A 24980-nucleotide genomic window follows, 5' to 3' on the forward strand; every position below is an offset into this window, starting at 1 on the left:
TTGCTGTAAGTACATATGAGTAAGTCCAGATCTGATTATTTCAGGTTTTAATATTACTAAGGCAAAAGGGGGGAAAAAAAAAGATATAACGAGGCAAGCAGTTTGTGCTGTATTTCCCATTATTTTTTTTCTTCAGGCCCTAAGAAAATACTTCTTTGATGACTGAATCTCTGTGAGCTGTGGAAGTCTAGGAGTTGGCTCACCGGTTAAGGATAAGAGGATCCAGTGAAGATGAAAGCAAGGGCATCAGAGGATGGTTCAGAACTGAGGATTAGCCCTGGGAGGAAAAAGAGACAAAATTGTCAAGGTTGGTGAACTGCGGAGAGTAGAAAAAATAAAATCAGTGCCAAGCTGGGAAGCATTTCGGATGTTTAAGTCATGATATTGAAACTGATTTGAGAAATTTCTATAATAATAAAAGACTCATCAGGAGTGTTGCGGGGAATTATAATTTAAGGTTTTTGTTAGTCGTATGCCGAGAGTGAAACATATTTTAAAAGATTTCAAGTGTTCAGGACATGGAAAAATAGAAGAGGTGCAGCATGTAGGTTTTAGCTTCACACCTGCATAGAGGTTTGTGTATTTCAAAAGAAAACCAAGTAAGGTATCTAGTGCTTTTTTGTTTCTGAAAACAAAATTGGCTACTTGCAAATTCTTGTGTAATTATTTCTAAGTGTTTTCATTATTTTTGTTGCTATTGTAAATAGATGTCCTTTCCTAATTTCATTTTGATTTGTTTATTATTAGTGCACAAGAACGTAATTGGCTTCAGTACGTTGATCTTGTACTCGGCAAACTTGCTGAATTCAATTATTTAGTTCTTAAAGATTTTTTTTTGTATGGGTTTCTTAGAATTTTCTATATACAGGATGATGTCTTTTGTTGACAGAGGTAGTTTTATTTTTCCTTTCCAGTCTGGATGCCTGTTACTTCCTTTTAATGTCTGATTGTCCTGGCTGGAACCTCCATTACAATGAATAGAAGTGGTGAGAGTAGACATCCTTGTCTTGTTTTGTTCTTCGAGGGAAAACTTCCAAGATTTCACCATTAAGTATGATGCTAGCTAGCTCTGGGTTTTTTTTAAAATGTTCTTTATCAGAAAGTTCCCTTCTCTTCCTAGTTTGTTGAAAGTTTTTAACACGGAATGTTGTTGGATTTTATCAAATGCTTCTCTCTGTATGTTGCACTGATCATGTTTTTTGTTGTTGTTGTTGTTGTTTTTGTCCTTTATACTATGAAAATATGGTGTGTTGCGTGGTGTTCTTTTCATGTGTCAAACCAGCTTTGCATTCCTGGGATAAATCCTACTTGATCGTGGTATATAATCCTTTTTATATTTTTCCAGATTTCATTTGCTTATAATTGTTGAGAATTTTTTTGCATTGATATTTGTAAAACATCTGTCTATAGTTTCCTTCCTGACTGAACTGGAGAAAGTTTTAGTTGCAAGAACCAAGCATTCCTGGGGTATCAGTATTCCTCTGAGCATGCAGGTTCCTTGATGGGAAATCATGAAATAAACTTTAAAAGAAAGAAAGAAATTTTATCTCCCACTAAACTAAGGTTAAGTATACTTAGTGAAGACAGTGTCTCCTCTGTTGCTGGATGCAAATTCTGACGGGCTAGATGACTTTTCTAGTAACTCTTAAGCGACAGAAAGAGCCATATCACTTTAATTCTCAATAAAGTTTCAATTCATTAACTTAAAATGTCCAGGGCCAGAAAGTCATCAGTATTTCTAAGCTACCTTAAAGTTAAATCTTCTCCCTTCCTGAAGTTGGGCCCTGCTGAATGTTATTATATGAGAAAGAGAGAGAATGAAAGATTCTTTCTTTTCCCTCAAGAATTTCTTCTTCCCCAGTTCGTTAAACATAGTGTGTAATCACAGCAGGTGCTATGTCTGTGACTAGAGACAGGTTTAATTCAAGAATTAAAATACTAATAAGACTACATGTAACTGCCATTGGAAAAGTGGAAACTAGACAGTGAGAAACTCGTTTCTATCACAACTTTCCAGCTGCAGTCCATTTAACAGTTTAAACCCAAATGGGAATTATTACACAGAGTAAAATATCAAGGCAGCTGCCCATTGAAGACTTTGAGACTAGAAATGACCACTTAGAAAAGACATGTTATCAACGAGGTGCGTGACCTGTACGTCCGTATCTCTCTTTGTGGGATGGGTTCCGTTATAAAGCATTCGTTTTCTAAGAGAGCTGCCAGTGTTCCCACCAGGGCTCGTATCATCCAGAAGTGCTTCAAGTTTCCTACCAAGACGTCTGCTTGGATCAAACCTCTGGCATCCTGACGTCCGTGCAGTTTTTCACATTCAGCCTCAGAATGTGGGTGCTACTCGGTCTGGATGTTCCTCACTGAGAGCTCTGTGAGCTTTCATGTCATGTTCTCACAGTACCGCTCCTTTGCTTTCTTCTCGGTCCCCTGGCACGATTATCCTTCTGACTGTGTGTGTTAGGTGTATGTTTCCAGCTCATTGTATGTTTGTTATTCCAGCATCAGAACGTTGCAAACGTAGTTTCTGAGGAATCATATCTCTAAAGTTTTATTGCACGTAGGATTTATGGTAAATTCAAAAGGGGTTAATAATACTTTTTTTTTTTTCCTGGAGTTCTGAGGACTCTTTGTAACCAAAGTCTCATTTCCCTTGAGGTCTCCCTTAGTATGAAACATGCAACAATAATAAATAAAGCCAGAACCTAAAAACGTGGGTGGTTCCATGGCTTTCTAACAAGCAGTCTGACCCCATCTACTTTTGCTGCGCAACCGAATTCCTAAAATTAAAAAAAGAGCCGCGTGATGAAAATCGATAAGTAAGACTAAAGAAGGAGCTGATCTATACAACCTAAATGGAGCAAAAGCGTATAGAAGAGCTGTTTTGCTTTCTCTGAAGGAGTTCCTTGATGGAAGAGGAAACTATAAAATTACCTTCTTTAGGGATCCGTCTTTCTTTCCTCCCTCCCTCTGCATTATTTAGGGTTAGGTTCAGGAGCATGTGGTAGAGAGCCCCAAACTAGCCCGGTTTAACCAGGACAGACCTTTGTGACTCTGTCACACGCAAGTCTAGAAGAGGCAGCGCTGACTCAGAGCCACGGTCCTCAGGGAATATCTCTCCAGCTCACGGCCACGCTGTCTTCAGGGTGTGGCCCTAGTCCCGGGAACAGGGTGTACAAAGGATGAAGACAGACGGGCAAAGAGCAGGAACCGGATACTGAGTAAGGGAGGCCCTAGAAATCGCCACAGCTTCTGCCCCATCTGTCGTAACGTGGTCACATCTTCCAGCAAGGCGAGCTGCAAAGTGTGGTTTTGATGGGGCAGCTGTGCACAGGGGCACAAGGGCTGTCACCATCTGAAAAGCGAGTGTGGTCTCTGCCACCACTCTTCTCTTGGAGGCAGCGTGATTGTACTTAACGGCAGGGGTTTGAATACCGATTTTGCCACTTTTCTCTTGTAGCCTGAGGTCCTCAACCGTGAGGTGGGGACCAGACCTCATTCTCAGAACTACTGTAAGGTTAAAAGGCAAGGTCGTGTGTAAAACACTGAATACGGTATTATTTATTAGTAAATTATGGAAGTGATCATGTTAGCGGCTCGAGCCCATCTCTGTCATGCTTCCCTGACTTGCTGGTTCAGAGTGGTTTTCTCAGCTGCACTGCTTCCTGGTCCCAGTTCTGCATCCTCCTCCCTCTACCCTCCCTGTCTCCACCTGACCCCAGTCCCCTTCCTTCACCTTTCATTTTGCTCTCTCTCTCTCTTTCTCTTTCTCTCTCCTTCCCTCCCTCCCTCCCTCCCTCCCTCCCTCCCTTTCTCTCTCTTTCTCTCTCTCTCTCTCTCTCTCTCTCTCTCTCTCTCTCCCCCTCTCCCTCTCCCCCGTTCCCACCCGCCTTGCTCCTCCCTCATTCCATCCTCCTGGACCAACCACTCACTTCACTCCCTCTTTCTTTCCCCTGCCTTCCAGTTCTGGGGTAGTAACTATTGTGATGTGAGTCAGTAGAGAAAACAAGTAAAGCAGGATAAGGCAAAATACTGCCCTCCAACTGCCCACAGTGTGGAGGTAACCACACAATTACAGAATAACATGTTCTAGTTGTAGTCTCGGATCTGCAGGTTTAAATTCCACTCAGGGGTAGCCTTGCAGGGGGCAGGTATCACTCCAAGTGACGTTTGTGCTGGATATCGAATGCTGGATAGGATTTTATGCCCCCTGGTGAGGGGCTTGGGGGAAGGGGAGACAGAGGTCACAGTTTGCACAAATAGGTAGAGAAATCAAGGGAGAATTGAAGTTTGGACTCTCGGTCCAGTTACAATGGGAATGTAAATTGGTGCAGCCGCTATGGAGAACAGTATGGAGATTCCTTAAAAAACTAAAACTAGAGTTGCCATATGATGCAGTGGTCCCACTCCTGGGCATGTATCTGGAGAAAACTCTAATTTGAAAAGATACGTGTTCATAGCAGTGCTATTTGCAATAGCTAAGACATGGAAGCAACCTAAATGTCCATGGAAAGATGAATGGATAAAGAAGATGTGGTACATATGTACAATGGAATACTACTCAGCCATAAAAAAGAGTGAAACAATGCCATTTGCAGCTGCATGGATGGACCTAGAGATTATCATACTAAGTGAAGTAAGTCAGACAGAGAAAGACAAATACTGTATGATATCACTTATATGTGGAATCTAAAATATGACACAAATGAACTTATTTACAAAACAGAAATAGACTCACAGACATAGAAAACAAACTTATGGCCACGAAAGGGGAAAGGGGGTGGGGGAAGAATAAATTTGGAGTTTGGGATTAACAGATACAAACTACTATATATAAAATAGATAAACAACACATGTAGACAGTATAGACAGGGCTGGGTCTGAGCTGAATTTGGCCCATGGGCCGAGCTTACACTAACCTATTGAGAAACTCGTCGTTCGTCTGTCTTTTGTAAATACGTTTTACTGGCAAGCTGATACTCCCATTAATTTAGGTATTGTCTAGGGCTGCTTTTCCGATTTTGTAACAGAAACTGGGTAGACCACAAAATCCAAAAACCCTTACTGTCTGCCTTTTGACCTAAGAAGTTTTCCAGCCCTTGATGTAGAGTTTGGTCACTGGAAGCTGTGGCATAAGCAATTTGAGTTTCAAAAAATTATTTTGGAACCGTTATGGCAAACGTCTTAGAGCAAGGAAACTGTTAGAGAGCTTTGCGGTATAGATACTAGAGACTGAGGACGCTGGCTGTGTGTGTATGATTGCGGATGTAAGGAAGAATCAAGGTTCTGTTTTTAGGGGATAAGAGCAAAATTGACATTTTTAAGAAAACGGAATCGAGAGGTGTACATGTTCACTTGCAGTTGCATGTATAGAATTTTGCATGTATGGAAGTCATGTAATTAATCTATGTGGCAAGAAAACACATTCGATCAAAAATGATAACATCATCTGTCAGTTGATTAAGATCCAGTTTAAATCACTTTCCAATTGCCGTTCATTTAATTTATGTTTCTAAGCTGCAAAGAAACTGCATTTCTGCTGTGATATAGATACTTCGGTTTAGAGGCTAAATAACGTTACGGGGACGTATTTGAAATCAAGGTACACACACCTGAGCTTTCCACAGGCACTGGCTACAAAATTTTATGTAGTGGATGCCCTAGGATGCAAGTGTTAATATTCTTTTAAGAATCACGTGGTTGATTTTGACATAGAAATGCTGGTCTTGGCGGCTCTTTCCAGGAGCATGTTGTAACGCATTATTCCAGTTTTTCATACTCCTTCCAACGTGCTAGCAACCGCAGGCAGGATTTTCTGTCTGGCGACCTTGGTTTCAGCACCAGCGCCCTCTACCAATCTTCTCCCCCAGTTCTAGGGGTTATAGCTGCATCTTGCTGTTGCTACCTCTGTTTGATACTTTAGTATTTCCTTTTGATCTTTTCAGTCCTTGGATGTCTCATGACCAGTCCTTTACGTCTGATTGCCTGGAGACAGCAGCTGGTGTGGCTCTGTCTCCCGGTAGGCGCTGACCGACACATCCACCCTCTCTTGTCTCTACCACTTACGTCATGGGGCTGGAGGGGTGCTTGTTGGAGGGTTCTCTTACCCTCTTATGCCCCGTGGGGCAGGGGCAGAGGGAGAGGTTAGGATCTTTCACTGGGGCTGGAGGTCACTGCGCTCATGAGTGAAGAGAATCATGTCCAAGAAAGTCGTCAAAGCCAACGGCTTGAGTCAAGTACTGTTGAGGGTCTGCTAGGATGGGTCTGGAGAGCTCGTGCTGCCATGTGTGAAGAGCTGCAACACCTAAGAGATTGAGGGTTGATTTTCTGGGGGGATATTAGGAAATGTTCAGGAAAGTGCTATTCTCCCTCAGTAACTTGTTTTTGGGAAGCAGGGAGTACAGAGTCATGACGCCCAGAATAGTTACTTGTGGGAGCTGGGAGGCTAGGGAAACGCACAGGTGATATAACACAGCCCATTAGAGATGTAAAGGGGAGAGAGGTCCAAGGGGACCTGCTGGGCATCTTGGGACCTGGGAACACAGTGGTGGCCCATGCCCCATGCCATTCGTTATTTGCAGTTAAGACTGTGTATCCACATTGATGTGGACCTAACTTGTATCTTTTGCCTGGGTCACCTGAAGTCTTTCCACCAATCACCATTGCCTCTGAGACAAACTCAGGAACTCAAATTAGCAGCCATTGGACATTTAGTATCTACAAGGATAATCCCAAAGGGCAGTCAGTTGGAGCCTAGAAGAGAAGCCAGTCTTTATGCACCTTAGACTTAGGAGGATTCATGTGGCTAACTGAATAAATACTGAAGGCAAGTTTTCGGGGTCTCTTCCAAAGAAGAGAAGGCTATAAATTGCGTATACTGATTTGTATACATGAACATTTTGACGTAGGGCTTTCCTGAGCACAAGTGCACAGATTGGCAGCCCAGGTGCCTGTCTTCACTGAATCATACCCAGATTACATACCCTGTGATTTTGAGGTTTAAAATTCTTCAGGGGGCTTCCCTGGTGGTGCAGTGGTTGAGAGTCCGCCTGCCGATGCAGGGGACATGGGTTCGTGCCCCGGTCCGGGAAGATCCCACATGCTGCGGAGCGGCTGGGCCCGTGAGCCATGGCCGCTGAGCCTGCGCGTCCGGAGCCTGTGCTCCGCAACGGGAGAGGCCACAGCAGTGAGAGGCCCGTGTACCGCAAAAAAAAAAAAAAAAGAAAAAAGAAAAAAAAAATTCTTCAGGTCAGTCTAGAACTGAAAGACACACATGCAACAGTTTGAATGCAGAGTCTTTCTAGGTTATGTGAATTTCCCCTCAAGCATTAAAGTTGTTTGACCTCCAACTAACTGGACAGTATTCACTTCGGCAGCTTTGTGTTTGCAAAGTATTAAGCTTAGTTTTCATCATGATACCCCTATTAGTACCAGTTTATCTATTCATTTAGTTAAATGATGTAACCATAACAGGTACAAAAGGCACATCCGTATTTGGGACTAGGTCATGCACTCTTGGCGAGCTCCCGTCTCTCCAGGCGGACGGTGGTTACGGTGCCGCAACCGTGGATGAGGATGGTTCACAGAGGGCAGGGGGCCATCCCGTGAAGGGAGACCAGTTAACAACTTCTAGAGTAGCCACTTGTTTGGCACCATTTAGCCAGACAGAAAATAATGCATAAATGTCTTTAACATGGAGGCTGCATAGACAGTCTAAGAATATTGATGAACGTGAACGTATTTAACACACGTTTTTTTTCTAAAATGCATTTTAAAATTCTCTTTTCTATATGGCAGAAGATGTGAGTGGTATTTTCATCAAATTAACCTTCCATGGGCTGAAAATATAATTGCATCTTGATAAATACAATTAATACAATAAATGTAATCCTTTTAGGTCATCATTTTTGAGTACCTATTTCAGGTGAGTGAAAGATACACAAGAACTTATTAAGATTATTTATGATTCACTAGAGTCATGTGGCGAAAATGAAATATATGTTCCCTAACACACGTTTCTAAAAGTAGAATCACATCCTACTAATGAGAATATCATTAGAGATGTTGGTTGAAATTCTTTTGGACTGTTGGGACCCTAAGTTGTACACAGATGACATACCACGTATAATATGCAAGCTGAATTGAACAAAAATATTCAAACTCTGTTACTTTCTAATTCTTGTTCAAAGATGTTTTCCAGTAATTGAGGTGTCCTTTTTCTACCTATAAACCTAAACCTTTCTTCTTGCTTATTTTTGTATATAATGCCTGTATTTCTTATTATCATGTTCCCACTAGGGTTTACTCTTTTTCTGCCCTTTCTCATGGGGTAGCCCTGGGCAACATTCCAAAGTAGGCTTTAGTATGTCAGCACGGTTAGAATCAAGTGAAGCTGGTTAAACGCTTCCAGCATTCCCAATGTGTTTATTGAACTAATGCATATTCATTGTTTCCGTTTGAGAGACTGTAAATCATTTAGATACATTCAATAGTGTAGTTTCAGTATGTTTTCTGTGTACCATTAAGGCCATTCCAGGATAAGATGAAGACCTAAAGTTTTTACCTAATTTTTTTAATGTAAATTCGTTCCGATTCCCCAGTACTTTTCATCATGATGTTTTGGTTTTCAGGACTTGCTCTTGAAGGTTTGTGACTATTTCAGATTCAAAGAGATGACAGAACGTGGTGAAGCCATATTGAACTCAGTGATAAAACACCCGCTACGTCGTTTGTGCCTTACTCTTGACCTTGCATCTCAGTGAGTTTCCGTCCTGTCTGGTCCCACAATTACGCGTTCAGCCTGTTCTCCACGAGGCATTTGCACAGATACTGGGAGTACGAAGTGAAATAGACAAATGTCCCACACTTGAGGATTTTTAAGGAGAAGGAGGTTGTTCCAACCAGGAGAGGGACACACTTATTCATCACCCAGCCCCATCCCCAAACCCAGTCAGGGGAACCAGGAAGATATTTAAGCAGAAGATTTCAATTCATAGTGTAAATATTAGGAAACAGTGCTGTGGGACCAGACAGCAGGGACAATTAATTACCAAGCGTTCTTGTATGTCTGCGGTTTTGGGAGATTGCTTCCATGTCATGTGAAGGCTGAGTTGAATTTTGAGGACTGAAGAGGGACGGGCCAAATAAAGGATGTGAGCGTGTGTGGTGGGGATGGGGTCAGGGTGGAGACCAAGGTCCTGCATCCAAAAAGAAGACAGGCTTGCCTTAAGCAACATTATGGTGAACAGAGTCATTGCCTAAAAGTTTATGGATTTTTTGAGTGAAGAATGATTAAAATATTACCTTCTTTGTTGATCTCTAGAATTATAGGGTCATCTACCCCAAATGGGATCATGTATAGAAAATCGTTTTATTTTATTTATTTATTTTTTAAATAAATTTATTGTATTTTATTTCTTTTTGGCTGTGTTGGGTCTTTGTTGCTGCTTTCCCTAGTTGTGGGGGGCGGGGGCTTTCCCTAGTTGTGGGGGGCGGGGGCTGCTCTTCGTTGTGGTGTGCGGGCTCTAGGCGCATGGGCTTCAGTAGTTGGCTCTAGAGCGCAGGCTCAGTAGTTGTGGCGCACTGGCTTAGTTGCTCCGCGGCATGTGTGATCTTCCCGGACCAGGGATAGAACCCATGTCCCCTGCACTGGCAGGCGGATTCTTAACCACTGTGCCACCAGGGAAGTCCTGAAAATTATTTTAAAAACCACTAAATTGCAATAATTTTATAATGTTCAGCTTTAATGGTGGTATTTTAGATTCAGAAAATTTTATCAGTCAAGTTTAAGAGTAAATATTGGAATATTAAAGAAAACATTCAAAGAGAAATAATATTTGAAGATTGTATGGTATGTATTTTGGCTGTTACATTTTAAACAAAGTGATAGGGGCAAAAATGATTGTTTTGTTTTCATTTTTGCTTCTGCAAAAATGTAGGTAGGATTTTTCTTTTGCACGCATTTATTTTCTTCATATTTTTGATCAAAGAAGGTCTAGGATGTAATACAAGAGCTACTTTTGGGAGCATATCTGTAAATTATCCTGGGGATGGAAAAAGGACCCATAGGTCAAGTTGACAAGGTTGAAGGCATATTCCCTTGAATTCCTGTATTCAGATGCAAAGTGTTCTAGAAGAGAGATTACTCAGACAGAAAGCTTCCCTGTTCATAATTAGAATATTCTTTTGGGTTGCTAAAATTTAAATGTTAGTGCATCGTACATTTGAAGCCTGTATTTCAGTATGAATATCACAAGTAAGCAAAATGGACTTGAAATATTATAATCCAGTGATATATTATTATATTTGAATGGTTAGGAAGGTGGTATATTTTCTTTTTGTTACTTTTTCACAGAGACTAATTTCATAATTATTTTAAATGAAATTATAGCCTGTATTATTGCATTTACCTGGGTAAATATGGAAGAAGATTTAATGAATGAAAATGGATCTGTTGACAAAGTGCTGGGATGATGAATGATAATAATTTACTCATTTTTGGGTTTTTTATTCCTCTGTAATTTTTCTAAATTGCAAAGCCGATTCTGGCACAGTGAAGAAAACTTGGAAAACAACGGTAAGAAAAATGAAGGAATTAAAACCACTGTCAGTATCACAGTAACTGCTAGCTTTTTGGTACTTATCCACCCAGTCTTTAAAAAAAATTATTTTACATATAAGATATACATTAGATAATGTAAATATTGAATCATTTTTTGGTAACTTGCTTTTTCACATCATTTATTGTACTGTTTGATTTAATTAAAAATACTTTAAAATCCTATTGAGAAAACATTATTGGAACATAACAAATTAATGTTCAAAGCAAGGAGTGAATCTCTGAGATTTATTCTCTATTAAAATCAATTTTGAATCAATTTTAATGCATATAATTGGATAAAGTTGTTTGCACTATCTATGATTTCTGATAAAATATTATGTGAAGTCTGGTATATGTTCGTTAGAGCAACTTTAGACTAAATTTAGCGACTTACAGCTATAACAGTTATTACCATTACTCCTGACTTAAGTTTAATATTTTTATTTATTTATTTATTTATTTATTTTTATTTATTTATTTTTGTGGTATGCGGGCCTCTCACTGCTGTGGCCTCTCCCGTTGCGGAGCACAGGCTCCGGACGCGCAGGCTCAGCGGCCATGGCTCACGGGCCCAGCCGTTCTGTGGCATGTGGGATCCTCCAGGACTGGGGCACGAACCCGGGTCCCCTGCATGGGCAGGCAGACTCTCAACCACTGCGCCACCAGGGAAGCCCAAGTTTAATATTTTTAAAGAGTAATAATAAATTGAATTCTAGTCTTAGTGTTTGTCCAGTAGAGGTATAATTTATCAGTATATTTAAGGTGAAGTCTCAAATTCAATGGGTTTTCCCTCCTTTGCTCTGTAATAAATTGTTATTTAGTTATGAGCAAGACATTCATTTTCTCTTGTGGTTTATGTTTGAACTGAGAGTAATAGTGAACCCTTAGGAAAGTATTCTAGGGGTTGTTATTAATTGGATTTATTTGAGCTTAGATTTATATTTAGATAAAAATCTAAACAATTGTTTTCCCCAAATTATTGTGAATTAAAGGATGCAGCAATAATTCAGTTGCTATTTATAATAATGCTTAATCTTCAACTTATTATTTTAAACTTGCTGAGACTCAAACTGTAAACTGTAAACTGGATGAATTGTTGGAGGATTCAATAAGTTAATATAGAAATGTTTCTAGAATTGATCCTGGAACAGAGTTAACACTCAGTTATCACTATCTTAAATAATACTACAGTTAAGAAATGTAATAAGTTATGTAGTTGCATATGTGATATACACATTAAAACACACACACATACCCCAGATATACTAAGAAGAGATTATTTTTAAAATATGCTAATTTATAGTAAATGAATAAAGAACAATACATAGATTTGAACTAAATTAAAATGAGCAAAAATGTTTATAAGTAACCATTTTACACTGAAAGTGAAGAAATAACCTTTCTTTTTAAAATTTTTTAATTTAATTTAATTTATTTTTTTGTACAGCAGGTCCTTATTAGTCATCAATTTTATACACGTCAGTGTATACATGTCAATCCCAATCGCCCAATTCAGCACACCACCATCCCCACCCCCCCCGCCGCTTCCACCCTTGGTGTCCATACGTTTGTTCTCTACATCTGTGTCTCAGTTTCTGCCCTGCAAACCGGTTCATCTGTACCATTTTTCTAGGTTCCGCATATATGCGCTAATATACGATATTTCTTTTTCTCTTTCTCACTTACTTCACTTTGTATGACAGTCTCTAGATCCATTCACGTCTCAACAAATGACTCAATTTCGTTCCTTTTTATGGCTAATATTGCATTGTATATATGTACCACATCTTCTTTATCCATTCGTCTGTTGATGGGCATTTAGGTTGCTTCCATGACCTGGCTATTGTAAATAGTGCTGCAATGAACATTGGGGTTCATGTGTCTTTTTGAATTATGCTTTTCTCTAGGTATATGCCCAGTAGTGGGATTGCTGGATCGTAGGGTAATTCTATTTTTTGTTCTTTAAGGAACCTCCATACTGTTCTCCATAGTGGCTGTATCAATTTACATTCCCACCAACAGTGCAAGAGGGTTCCCTTTTCTCCACACCCTCTCCAGCATTTGTGGTTTGTAGATTTTCTGATGATGCCCATTCTAACTGGTGTGAGGTGATACCTCATTGTAGTTTTGATTTGCATTTCTCTAATAATTAGTGATGTTGAGCAGCTTTTCATGTGCTCCTTGGCCATCTGTATGTCTTTTTTGGAGAAATGCCTATTTAGGTCTTCTGCCCAGTTTTGGATTGGGTTGTTTGTTTTTTTAATATTGAGCTACATGAGCTGTTTTGGAGGTTAATATTTTAGAGATTAATCCTTTGTTGATTCGTTTGCAAATATTTTCTCACATTCTGAGGGTTGTCTTTTTGTCTTGCTTATGTTTTCATTTGCTGTGCAAAAGCTTTTAAGTTTCATTAGGTCCCATTTGTTTATTTTTGTTTTTATTTCCATTACTCTAGGAGGTGGATCAAAAAAGATCTTGCTGTGATTTATGTCAAAGGGTGTTCTTCCTATGTTTTTCTCTAAGGGTTTTATAATCTCCAGCCTTACATTTAGGTCTCTAATCCATTTTGAGTTTATTTTTGTTGTATAGTGTTAGGGAGTGTTCTAATTTTATTGTTTAACATGTAGCTCTCCAGTTTTCCCAGCACCAATTATTGAAGAGACTATCTTTGCTCCATTGTATATCCTTGCCTCCTTTGTCATAGATTAGTTGACCATAGGTATGTGGGTTTATCTCTGGGCTTTCTATCTTGTTCCATTGATCTGTGTTTCTGTTTTTGTGCCAGTACCATATTGTCTTGATTACTGTAGCTTTGTAGTATAGTCTGAAGTCCTGGAGCCTGATTCGTCCAGCTCCGTTTTTTTCCGTCAAGACTGCTTTGGCTATTTGGGGTCTTTTGTGTCTCCATACAAATTTTAAGATTTATGGTTCTAGTTCTGTAAAAAAATGCCATTGGTAATTTGATAGGGATTGCATTGAATCTGTAGATTGCATTGGGTAGTATAGTCATTTTCACAATATTGATTCTTCCAATACAAGAACATGGTATATCTCTCCATCTGTTGGTGTCATCTTTAATTTCTTTCATCAGTATCTTATAGCTTTCTGCATACAGGTCTTTTGTCTCCCTAGGTAGGTTTATTCCTAGGTATTTTATTCTTTTTTGTTGCAGTGGTAAATGGGAGTGTTTCCTTAATTTCTCTTTCAGATTTTTCGTCATTAGTGTATAGGAGTGCAAGAGATTTCTGTGCATTAATTTTGTATCCTGCAACGTTACCGAATTCATTGATTAGATCTAGTAGTTTTCTGGTGGCATCTTTAAGATTCCCTATGTATAGTATCATGTCATCTACAAACAGTGACAGTTTCACTTCTTCTTTTCTGATTTGTATTCCTTTTATTTCTTTTTCTTCTCTGATTGCTGATGCTAGGACTTCCAAAACTATGTTGAATAATAGTGGTGAGAGTGGACATCCTTGTCTTGTTCCTGATCTTAGAGGAAATGCTTTCAGTTTTTCACCATTGAGAATGATGTTTGCTGTGGGTTTGTCGTATATGGCCTTTATTATGTTGAGGTAGGTTCCCTCTATGCCCACTTTCTGGAGAGTTTTTATCATAAATGGGTGTTGAATTTTGTCAAAAGCTTTTTCTGCATCTATTGAGATGATCATATGGTTTTTATTCTTCAATTTGTTAATATGGTTTATCACCTTGATTGATTTATGTATATTGAAGAATCCTTGCATCCCTGCGATAAATCCCACTCGATCATGGTGTATGATCCTTTTAATGTGTTGTTGGATTCTGTCTGCTAGTATTTTGTTGAGGATTTTTGCATCTATATTCATCAGTGATATTAGTCTGTGATTTTCTTTTTTTGTAGTATCTTTGTCTGGTTTGGGTATCGGGGTGATGGTGGCCTCATAGAATGAGGTTGGGAGTATTCCTTGCTCTGCAATTTTTTGGACGAGTTTGAGAAGGATGGGTGTTAGCTCTTCTCTAAATGTTTGATAGAATTCACCTGTGAAGCCATCTGGTCCTGGACTTTGGTTTGTTGGAAGATGTTTAATCACAGTTTCAATTTCTTTACTTGTGATTGGTCTGTTCATATTTTCTATTTCTTCCTGGTTCAGTCTTGGAAGGCTATACCTTTCTAGGCATTTGTCCATTTCTTCCAGGTTGTCCATTTTATTGGCATAGAGTTGCTTGTAGTAGTCTCTTAGGATGCTTTGTATTTCTGTGGTGTTTGTAGTAACTTCTCCTTTTTCATTTCTAATTTTATTGATTTGAGTCCTCTCCCTCTTTTTCTTGATGAGTCTGGCTAATGGTTTATCAATTTTGTTTATCTTCTCAAAGAAGCAGCCTTTAGTTTTATTGATCTTTGCTATTGTTTTCTTTGTTTCTATTTCATTTATTTCTGCTCTGATCTTTATGACTTCTTTCCTTCTGCTAACTTTGGGTTTTGTTTGTTCTTCTTTCTCTAGTTCCTTTAGGTGTAAGTTTAGATTGTTTATTTGAGATTTTTCTTGTGTCTTGAGGTAGGCTTGTATAGCTGTAAACTTCCCTCTTAGAACTGCTTTTGCTGCATCCCATAGGTTTTGGATCGTCGTGTTTTCATTGTCATTTGTCTCCAGGTATTTTTTTATTTTCTCTTTGATTTCTTCAGTGAAGTCTTGGTTATTTAGTAACGTATTGTTTAGCCTCCATGTGTTTGTGTTTTTTACGTTTTTTTCCCTGTAATTCATTTCTAATCTCATAGCATTGTGGTCAGAAAGGATGCTTGATATGATTTCAGTTTTCTTAAATTTACTGTGGCTTGATTTGTGACCCAAGATGTGATCTATCCTGGAGAATGTTCCATGCGCACTTGAGAAGAAAGTGTAATCTGCTGTTTTTGGATGGAGTGTCCTATAAATATCAATTAAATCTATCTGGTCTCTTGTGTCATTTAAAGCTTCTATTTCCTTATTAATTTTCATTTTGGATGATCTGTCCATTGGTGTAAGTGAGGTGTTAAAGTCCCCCACTATTATTGTGTTACTGTCGATTTCCTCTTTTAAAGCTGTTAGCAGTTGCCTTATGTATTGAGGTGCCCTATGTTGGGTGCATATATATTTATAATTGTTATATTTTCTTCTTGGATTGATCCCTTGATCATTATGTAGTGTCCTTCCTTGTCTCTTGTAACATTCTTTATTTTAAAGTCTATTTTATCTGATATGAGAATTGCTACTCAAGCTTTCTTTTGATTTCCATTTACATGGAATATCTTTTTCCATCCCCTCATTTTCAGTCTGTAGGTGTCCCTAAGTCTGAAGTGGGTCTCTTGGTAGACAGCATATAGATGGGTCTTGTTTTTGTATCCATTCAGCAAGCCTGTGTCTTTTGGTTGGAGCATTTAATCCATTCACGTTTAAGGTAATTATCGATATGTATGTTCCTATGACCATTTTCTTAATTGTTTTGGGTTTTCTTTTTGTAGGTCCTTTTCTTCTCTTGTGTTTCCCACTTAGAGAAGTTCCTTTAGCATTTGTTGTAGAGCTGGTTTGGTGGTGCTGAATTCTCTTAGCTTTTGCTTGTCTGTAAAGCTTTTGATTTCTCCATCAATCTGAATGAGATCCTGGCTGGGCAGTGTAATCTTGGTTGTAGGTTCTTCCCTTTCATCATGTCAAGTATATCATGCCACTCCCTTCTGGCTTGTAGAGTTTCTGCTGAGAAATCAGCTGTTAACCTTTTGGGAGTTCCCTTCTATGTTATTTGTCGTTTTTCCCTTGCTGCTTTCAATAATTTTTCTTTGTCTTTAATTTTTGCCAGTTTGATTACTATGTGTCTCAGCATGTTTCTCCTTGGGTTTATCCTGTATGGGACTGTTTGCGCTTCCTGGACTTGGGTGGCTATTTCCTTTCCCATGTTAGGGAAGTTTTTGACTATAATCTCTTCAAGTATTTTCTCTGGTCCTTTCCCTTTCTCTTCTCCTTCTGGGACACCTATAATGTGAATGTTGTTGCATTTAATGTTGTCCCATACATCTCTTAGGCTGTCTTCATTTCTTTTCATTCTTTTTTCTTTATTCTGTTCCACAGCAGTGAATTCCACCATTCTGTCTTCCAGGTCACTTATCTGTTCTTCTGCCTCAGTTATTCTGCTATTGATTCCTTCTAGTGTATTTTTCATTTCAGTTATTGTATTGTTCATCTCTGTTTGTTCTTTAATTCTTCTAGGTCTTTGTTAAACATTTCTTGCATCTTCTCAATCTTTGCCTCCATTCTTTTTCCGAGGTCCTGGATCATCTTTGCTATCATTATTCTGAATTCTTTTTCTGGAAGGTTGCCTATCTCCACGTCATTTAGTTGTTTTTCTGGGGTTTATCTTGTTCCTTCATCTGGTACATAGCCCTCTGCCTTTTCATCTTGTCTGTCTTTCTGTGAATGTGGTTTTTGTTCCACAGGCTGCAGGATTGTAATTCTTCTTGCTTCTGCTGTCTGCCCTCTCGCGGATGAGGCTATCTAAGAGGCTTGTGCAAGCTTCCTGATGGGAGGAACTGGTGGTGGATAAAGCTGGGTGTTGCTCTGGTGGGCAGAGCTCAGTAAAACTTTAATCTGCTTGTCTGCTGATGGGTGGGGCTGGGTTCCCTCCCTGTTGGTTGTTTGGCCTGAGGCAACCCAATGCTGGAGCCTACCTGGGCTCTTTGGTGGGGCTAATAACAGACTCTGGGAAGGCTCACCCCAAGGAGTACTTCCCAGAACTTCTGCTGCCAGTGTCCTTGTCCCCACGGTGAGCCACAGCCACCTTCTGCCTCTGCAGGAGACCCTCCAACACTAGCAGGTAGGTCTGGTTCAGTCTCCTATGCGGTCACTGCTCCTTCCCCTGGGTCCCGATGTGCACACTACTTTGTGTGTGCCCTCCAAGAGTGGAATCTCTGTTTCCCCCAGTCCTGTTGAAGTCCTGCAATCAAATCCCACTAGCCTTCAAAGTCTGATTCTCTAGGAATTCCTCCTTATGTTGCCGGACCCCCAGGTTGGGAAGCCTGACATGGGGCTCCAACCTTCACTCCAGTGGGTGGACTTCTGTGGTATGAGTGTTCTCCAGTCTGTGAGTCACCCACCCACCAGTTATGGGATTTGATTTTACTGTGATTGCGCCCCTCCTACCGTCTCATTGTGGCTTCTCCTTTGTCTTTGGATGTGGGGTATCTTTTTCAGTGAGTTGCAGTGTCTTCCTGTCGATGATTGTCCAGCAGCTATTTGTGATTCTGGTGTTCTTGCAAGAGGGAGTGAGAGTGCGTCCTTCTACTCCACCATCTTGGTTCCTAATCAAGAAATAACCTTTCTTATGAAATTTCCTTATTTAGCTTTTTAAAAAAATATTTTTAGCTTTTTAAAAAAATGTTTTCTGCTTATAAAAGTTTCTCACCTTTATAACATTTTAACTTTAAAAAATATTATAAGAAAATAAGCTGGGTACTATTGAAACTGCATTTGACAGGGTGAGGCTCAGGAAGATTAAGTAATTTATCCAAAGAAACACAGCAAGTAGGGTTTTGGATTCATGCTGTCTGACTCTCACCTCTCTCCCTAGAAATAAATACAAAATTGCAAATATTCTCTTTCAATAGAATAATTACTCTTTTTTTCAAGTAATAGCAATTATATAACTAATGAATTAAGGTCCTGCTTAAGGCTCTCAGTTATCAGGGAAATTTGATAATTTTACCTGAAATTAGCAGACGTTGTTATGTTTCTACATTTTGAATTGAATAGCAAATTTTAGCAACATGTTTAGATACCATATTCCATAGTTTAGGAAGAGGATTTTAATTAAGGTTTAGAAGGTGCCCTTCATGACAGAGTATAAGGTGAGGTTAGTGTTTGCTAATTTTTGGTGCCCCTGAGAATAATGATTCACATGTAATTTTTGTTCACCATGAAACACCATACATACATAACCAACTTTTCATGTTAAGATTCTTGAAAGTGGACCTCCCATAGTACGTAACTCTATTTCTAGAACACCAGCTTATTGTAACCATATAATCCAGTGTCGTTCTAAATACAGCTTAAAGCCATAACATACCTGTGAGCAAAGATTAACATCTGAGCTCTGAGGTCAGCCTTCTCAGAGAAAGACAGATACATGTGAATATAGCCAGGACCTGAAGCATGCAAAAATTTTTTTCTAAATTAACAATTTAAATAAATACAAGTGTATCTGCAGAGTATCTGGAAAACAAACTATCTAAAGAAGGAAAAATAAATTTAAAAAATGGCCTGCAATACCATCGCTCAGGAATGACAACTTTTCAAACTTCTTTTTCAGAGCTTATGTATTTTACATGCCTATTACGTTTACATGGTAAGGGTCCAGCTGTATATGGAATTCTGTGTGTGTTCTTCTGATTAAATGCTACTCAGAGTCCATGTCTTGAAAGGAGCACCACCTGCACAATCACCAGTTGCTTGTTTGGGAAACGGATGTTTTCCTAATTTGTACTTTGACAAATGTGGCTCTTTTCCAGGCGGTCCTGATCACAGAGACTGCAGACACACCTCACTGCTTGCTGAGTGTTAAACAGAGGGGCTGGTGGAGAAACTGGCACGTGTACAATGTGGCTTGAGCTGCAGCGTTCTTGGAACGAGAGGAGACTTCTCTGCATTTATTAGCAAGTTATAAAAACAATACAAAGCGAGACAGAAATCAGAGAGAAGAACATACCTAAGAAAAGAAAGAGAGCAGACAGCCTCTCTTCCAAAACAACACACACCTCAAACTAGAAAGCTCTTTATGGCAAGAGCAAGGTTCGGGAAGATCCTGAGTGAGGAAGGTATTTTTATGGTAGTCATGAATGATTTTTTTGCAAACAGTTCCATTTCACCTCTTCCAGACACAAAGTAGGTCTGCACTTCCTAGGCCTTTCGAGGTTGGGTGGGTGGCCCCAGGTGGCGGATTTGGACAAATGAGATGAGACAGAAAGTGTCCTGTGTCTTGGCGTGGATTTCACAGCATGACTTTGTCCATTCTTACTCATAAGATGATTCAGTGTTTATGGGTTTTGTGTATGACCTTTTGGCCTAAGTATTGACTAAAAGTGCCCTCTTTCATATTCGATCATGGAGAGACCTAAGAAAGGTGTTCCAGAGCTAAGGCAGTGGCAGGTTAAGTGAAGCCAGGCACTGCGGTGGAGACAGTTAAAACAGTCACCACCCGTCTCGGGTTTGCGGGACAGTCCCTGATTGTAGCTGTTTGTCCCTGGGTGATTGTCATTGTTATTAGTAACCGTGTCTCCTCTCCAGCGTCCTGGTTTGGATGTTGAGTTATGTCCTGGTTCTACGGACATCACACGTTGACCTCTTCATCAATACCTGTTCTTGTTGCGTGTGTTGTGTGCCTTGTTGATTACTGTCAACCTGGTTGATCTGTTTGGCTACACGTCCCTGTTAGTACTCTTCACGTGTCGTTTTTATTCTGTCTCTTTCAGTTTCTAGCCCCTGCTGTTCTCATTAATGCCCTTTTCCTCTGGATGATTACATACCAGTATTTCTCTGGCTCCTTACTTTTCGCCATCTTGTAAGGAAAACCGTGAAATTCATTATTTCATAAAATTGTTATTACTGTGTAGCCAGTCGTCACGGTAACAACGAAGCAGATACCACCAATACAGGATTATCTTCAATCCGGAAAAGAAAATGACACCCAATATTACTCATTTAAGCTTTTCCAAAGTATTTTCTAGAGCTTCAGACTGGCTATATGTATTGAATACCTCATTCTTTCTTTTCTTTTCTCTTTTTTTTTTTTTTTTTGTCTTTTACCCAGAAATTGCATCAATCTATTTAAAAAATTTAGAAGTCATTCCAAGTGTTTTCTGAAATCGTGACTCTGGAAAATTGGGAACAGCTTAGAGGGAAGAGTCTAAATTCACTTTTGTCCTGTAGTCCCTTTGGAGCAAAATTAGGGCAAGACTCGAAAACGGTGTTAGGATATCACGAATGTAGTCATATTAACTTCCCAAGCTCAGATTTCTTCATTTTAATTCTCTCGTGTGCATTTTCTTCCTTAACCCTGTACTTTTATTTCTAAATGTCTGTAATGACTAGATATAGGAGTAACTATTTCATAACCTGTATTATGCCCATGTTAAAGAAATGACCAAATATCTATAATTATATGGATGAGAAACTTTTGGGTTCTGGAAGAGCATTATCAAAAAGCCTCTGTTTTTAAAACAGCGTATTTTTAGCACAGACTAAATTACCAGTATATTTTTCTCAATTCATGCTAAGAAAAAAGTGTAAACATTCCACTTAAAAATATGACACATTTTCCCAGAGCTATGCAATCTGAGTCTTATGCAGTGGTTCTCAGCCCTTGCCATGCACTAGAAATACCCGAGTTTTTAAAGACTTAGGAAGGCTTGGTTTTACCGGAGGGTCAGATTTGATGAGCGTAATTGTGAAAGCTCCCCAGGGGATTCTAATGAATCATCAGTGTGGAGAGAGACAGTTTTAGCAGATCCCAGACTTTGGTGTGATGTGCACACATTTTGGGTTGAATCGTGTCCCCAAGAAGGTATGTAGAAGTTATAACCCCTGGTACCTGTTGTGAATGTGAGCTTATTTGGAGATAGGGTTTTTGCAGATGTACTTGGTTAAGATGAGGTCGTGCTGGATTCGGGTAGGCCCTAATCCAGTGATTGGCACCTTTGTAAGAAGGGGGACATTTGGACACAGAGACACACAGAGCGGAAAATGCCATGTGAGGACACAGAGTCAGAGGAGACACGAAGCAAGAAGGCCACGTAGAGATGGATGTGGGGACCGGAGTGGTCCATCGACCACCCCAGGAATACTAGGGACTCTGCCAACCACACCAGAAACTAGAAGAAGGGAGGACCGGTTCTCCCCTGGAGTCCTTAGAGGCAACATGACCCTGCCAACACCTTGACTTTGTTTTTCTATAATTTAATGTTTATTTTCTTTTGGAGTACAGTTGATTTACAACATTGTGTTAGTTTCAGGTGTACAGCAAAGTGATTCAGTTATACATACACATATATCTGTTCTTTTTCAGATTCTTTTCTATTATAGGTTATTACAAGGTATTGAATAGAGTTCCCTGTGCCTCTTTGGCAGTAGGTTCCTGTTGTTTAGCTCTTTTATATACAGTAATGTGGATCTGTTCATTCCAAGCTCCTAATTTATCCCTGCCCCCACCTTTCCCCTTCGGTAACCATGTTTGTTTCCCAAGTCTGTGAGTCTGTTCCTGTTTTGTAAGTTCATTTGTATCATTTTTCTAGATTCCACATGTAAGTGATACCCTAGCATCATGGGTATCCAACACCTTGATTTTGGATTTCTCGCTTCCAGCAGGGTGGGCATGGATTTCTGCTGCTGTCAGCCACCCAGCTGTGGTGCTTACTTACAGCAGCACTGGGAAACTGAGACAGTCAGTGCACTGTGGCTACTTGTTGAATTTATTAAAAATAAAGAGGTTCAGTCCCTACCATCCAAGTACCTAAACCGAGTCCTGGGTGTGGGTCGCGGGTTCCTGAATTTTTACTTGGTTCTCCAGGCCTTGCATTAGGTGGCCAGCTGCGGCGACATCACCTGGGGCTTGGTGCAGGTCCTGAGCCAGATCTCTGGAAGCTGATCAGCTTTTGAACAAGACCCCTGCGTGATTCGTGTTGCTACACTGTGGTTTGAGAGGCCTTGCCTTGAGGAGGAAAGGAGGCGCCCCAAAGCGTGAGCTTGGTTGCTGTAGCCAAGAACATCATTTCTGAGATGAGTTAAGATCTTCAGTCTTCCAGGAAATGGACTTAGTGGATAAGAACAGTGTATTTTCCTAAACAGAAAGGAAAACATAGTTTAAAACTGAGTTCAGGGCTTCCCTGGTGGCGCAGTGGTTGAGGGTCCGCCTGCCGATGCAGGGGACACGGGTTCGTGCCCCGGTCCGGGAGGATCCCACATGCCGCGGAGCGGCTGGGCCCGTGAGCCATGGCCGCTGAGCCTGCGCGTCCGGAGCCTGTGCTCCGCAACGGGAGAGGCCACAGCAGTGAGAGGCCCGCGTACCGCAAAAAAAACCCACAAAAAAACAAAAAAAACACAACTGAGTTCAACAGAAAATATGGATTCACTTGCTTTGTAAATGAAAGTCTGGCCTTCAGGTTCATAAATGGTTAATGTTTCCAGCCTTGCGTTTTGAGTGCTAGGCTATTTTCTTTTCTTTTTCCTTTTTACCTTACAGTCAATGGCCTTTCGTAATGATTGGAAGGAAACATAGCAACAAAACCAATTGTGTGACTTATTTTTCCTGACAATACTGGGCAATGTGCTGTAGGGAAAAAAGAGCATTTGGATTTGTGTTTTGCTGTCGTTGAGCCTTCGTTCGTGTGTTCACCGCTTTCTCTTTCTTCTTCCTCGTCATTCTCACTTGTGTAAATGACCTACTTTGAAGTTTCAAATAAAAAGAAGTTAAATAGGCTTTTATTTGGCTCTTGATTCTGTCTTTTTCTAGCAAATTTGGAAAAGGTCCTGATGTTGAGTGTAACGTGGCTGAGTGTGGAGAAAAGAAAGAGCATTTCCTGTCTTCTTTTTTACTGGTCCACTCACGGGAACTTCTTTAGCTCCAAGGGAAAGCAGCAAACTTGCCAATATTTGCACTCTATGAATAGAAGTATTTGACGTAAAATATAAAAAATAAGAAATAAAAGATATTTACCCACTTTTTGAGACATAGGATAACAAATGTTTAAGGGAGCAAATCCTGTGTGTGTGTGTGTGTGTGTGTGTGTGTGTGTACACATGTACTTAGCTGCTGTACGGAGAAAAAAGAACTTCCCCTCTCCCCTCCTGAGTTCTTAACTGAGACCCCCTGTAATAAAAGACAGATTAACAAGAGAAAAACAAACAGAAGTTTACTAACTGTATACCTCTTTTATGCACCAGAGGGAAATTAGCAACCCAAAGAGGAGGCTTAGAATTCAGGATTCAATACCATTTTACAAGGGAAGGGGAGGGGGGTGGCCTGTGGAGGCCACAGGGGAGAGTGATTTTCTTAGGAAAGAGGAATGGGCCTTAGAAGAAGAAGTGGGAGGTGGGATAGTTTGTGACAGAGTTTGTCTGAGTGTGGGATCCACCTTCTCTGGCTGATGAAACTCCTGGGGCTGGAGGGTGAGGGGTGATTTATTATGACAGGTGAGTTTCCCTTGGAGGATCTGTCTTGAGGCAGATCAGGGGAGTTTAGAGAAAGCCTCCACCTGCAGCTGCTGTTCTGTAAAACAAGCGACAGAGCACAGAGGCACATTTTGGGGTGACACGTCCTGAACTGCGGTCACGTTCTGGGGCGGCTTACCGTGTTACCCTTCACTACATAGGATTCTTTCTACCTTCCATGCTTTGTTACCAGCGTGTGATCATTCTCAATAGGGTTTGATGGCCAAAGACTGTGTGTTTTCTTTTGTTTCTGCTTTTTAAAGTATTTATTTATGGGCTGTGTCGGGTCTTAGTTGCGGCACGTGGGATCTCTGGTTGCGGTGCACAGGCTCTTCGTTGCAGCGTGCGGGCTTCTCTCTAGTTGTGGCGCTTGGGCTCCAGAGCGCGCGGGTTCAGTAGTCGCGGCACTCGGGCTCTCTAGTTGTGGCGCGCAGCCTCTAGATCGCACGGGCTTAGTTGCCCCGTGGCGTGTGGGATTCCCAGTTCCCCGACTAGGGATCGAACCCATGTCCCCTGCATTGGAAGGCGGATTCTTAATCACTGGACCACCAGGAAGGTCCTGAAAGATTGTTTTTTAACAAAGACACAAAGTGTGCTGCTGTTGAAACAAAAGACTTTTATGTAATTATTTATTTTTCTGAATTTGTAAGCCATTGTACTCTTTTCCACAGGAAGTAATGGCCAGAAATCTTTCAGAATAAAACACCCCCTCTCTCCATAGAGTTTGCATCTGTCGTGGGCAAGACAAAAAGAAGGTCCCTCCTCTATCCTGTGTGAATACAGACAAAAACATGAGCATCCTTCAAGCCACAGGAATGAACCCCCCCACACACACAATGGTCAATATCAGTGATGCTGCGTCTAGAGCAATCACATCTTTGGTCTTGCCCCAGTCCTCCCTCCTAAGGGATAAGACTTTGGAGACCAGTCATAGAATGAACCCAATGTCCTGACATCATCTGATCCAGAGAAAAGCCCCGGTTCCTGGAACCCACTTCAAAATTCCCTAATGCAGGCCCCAATAGTGTAATGAGTCCTTCTTACTGAGGTGCCCCTCAATCCCATGGGGCATGCATTCCCCCTCCGTGCAGTGAGCGCCACCCAAACTTGCTCAACTTCAGGAGAATTCCTGGGGTTCCCGGCTGGAGGGCAGCACCTTTCTC

The 24980-nt window shown here is 40.5% G+C and overlaps 1 protein-coding gene across 3 annotated transcripts in view; it reads left to right on the forward strand.

Annotated features, from left to right (window-relative positions):
* The window catches only part of MYO16 (myosin XVI), a 530197-nt gene that overhangs the window by 52383 nt on the left and 452834 nt on the right, over nucleotides 1-24980 (forward strand). For 2 of the 3 annotated variants that reach the window (XM_060288080.1, XM_060288082.1), the window contains exon 1: nucleotides 177-307. The exons of the other annotated variant lie outside the window; for it this stretch is intronic. In XM_060288080.1, the coding sequence (XP_060144063.1) occupies nucleotides 232-307 (76 nt within the window). In that variant the 5' untranslated portion in view covers nucleotides 177-231. Of the gene's footprint in view, nucleotides 1-176; nucleotides 308-24980 lie in introns of those variants that run through there. 3 annotated transcript variants of the gene reach the window in all.

Source organism: Globicephala melas, chromosome 18, assembly GCF_963455315.2.
Source record: "Globicephala melas chromosome 18, mGloMel1.2, whole genome shotgun sequence".
Classification (NCBI taxonomy): domain Eukaryota; kingdom Metazoa; phylum Chordata; class Mammalia; order Artiodactyla; family Delphinidae; genus Globicephala; species Globicephala melas.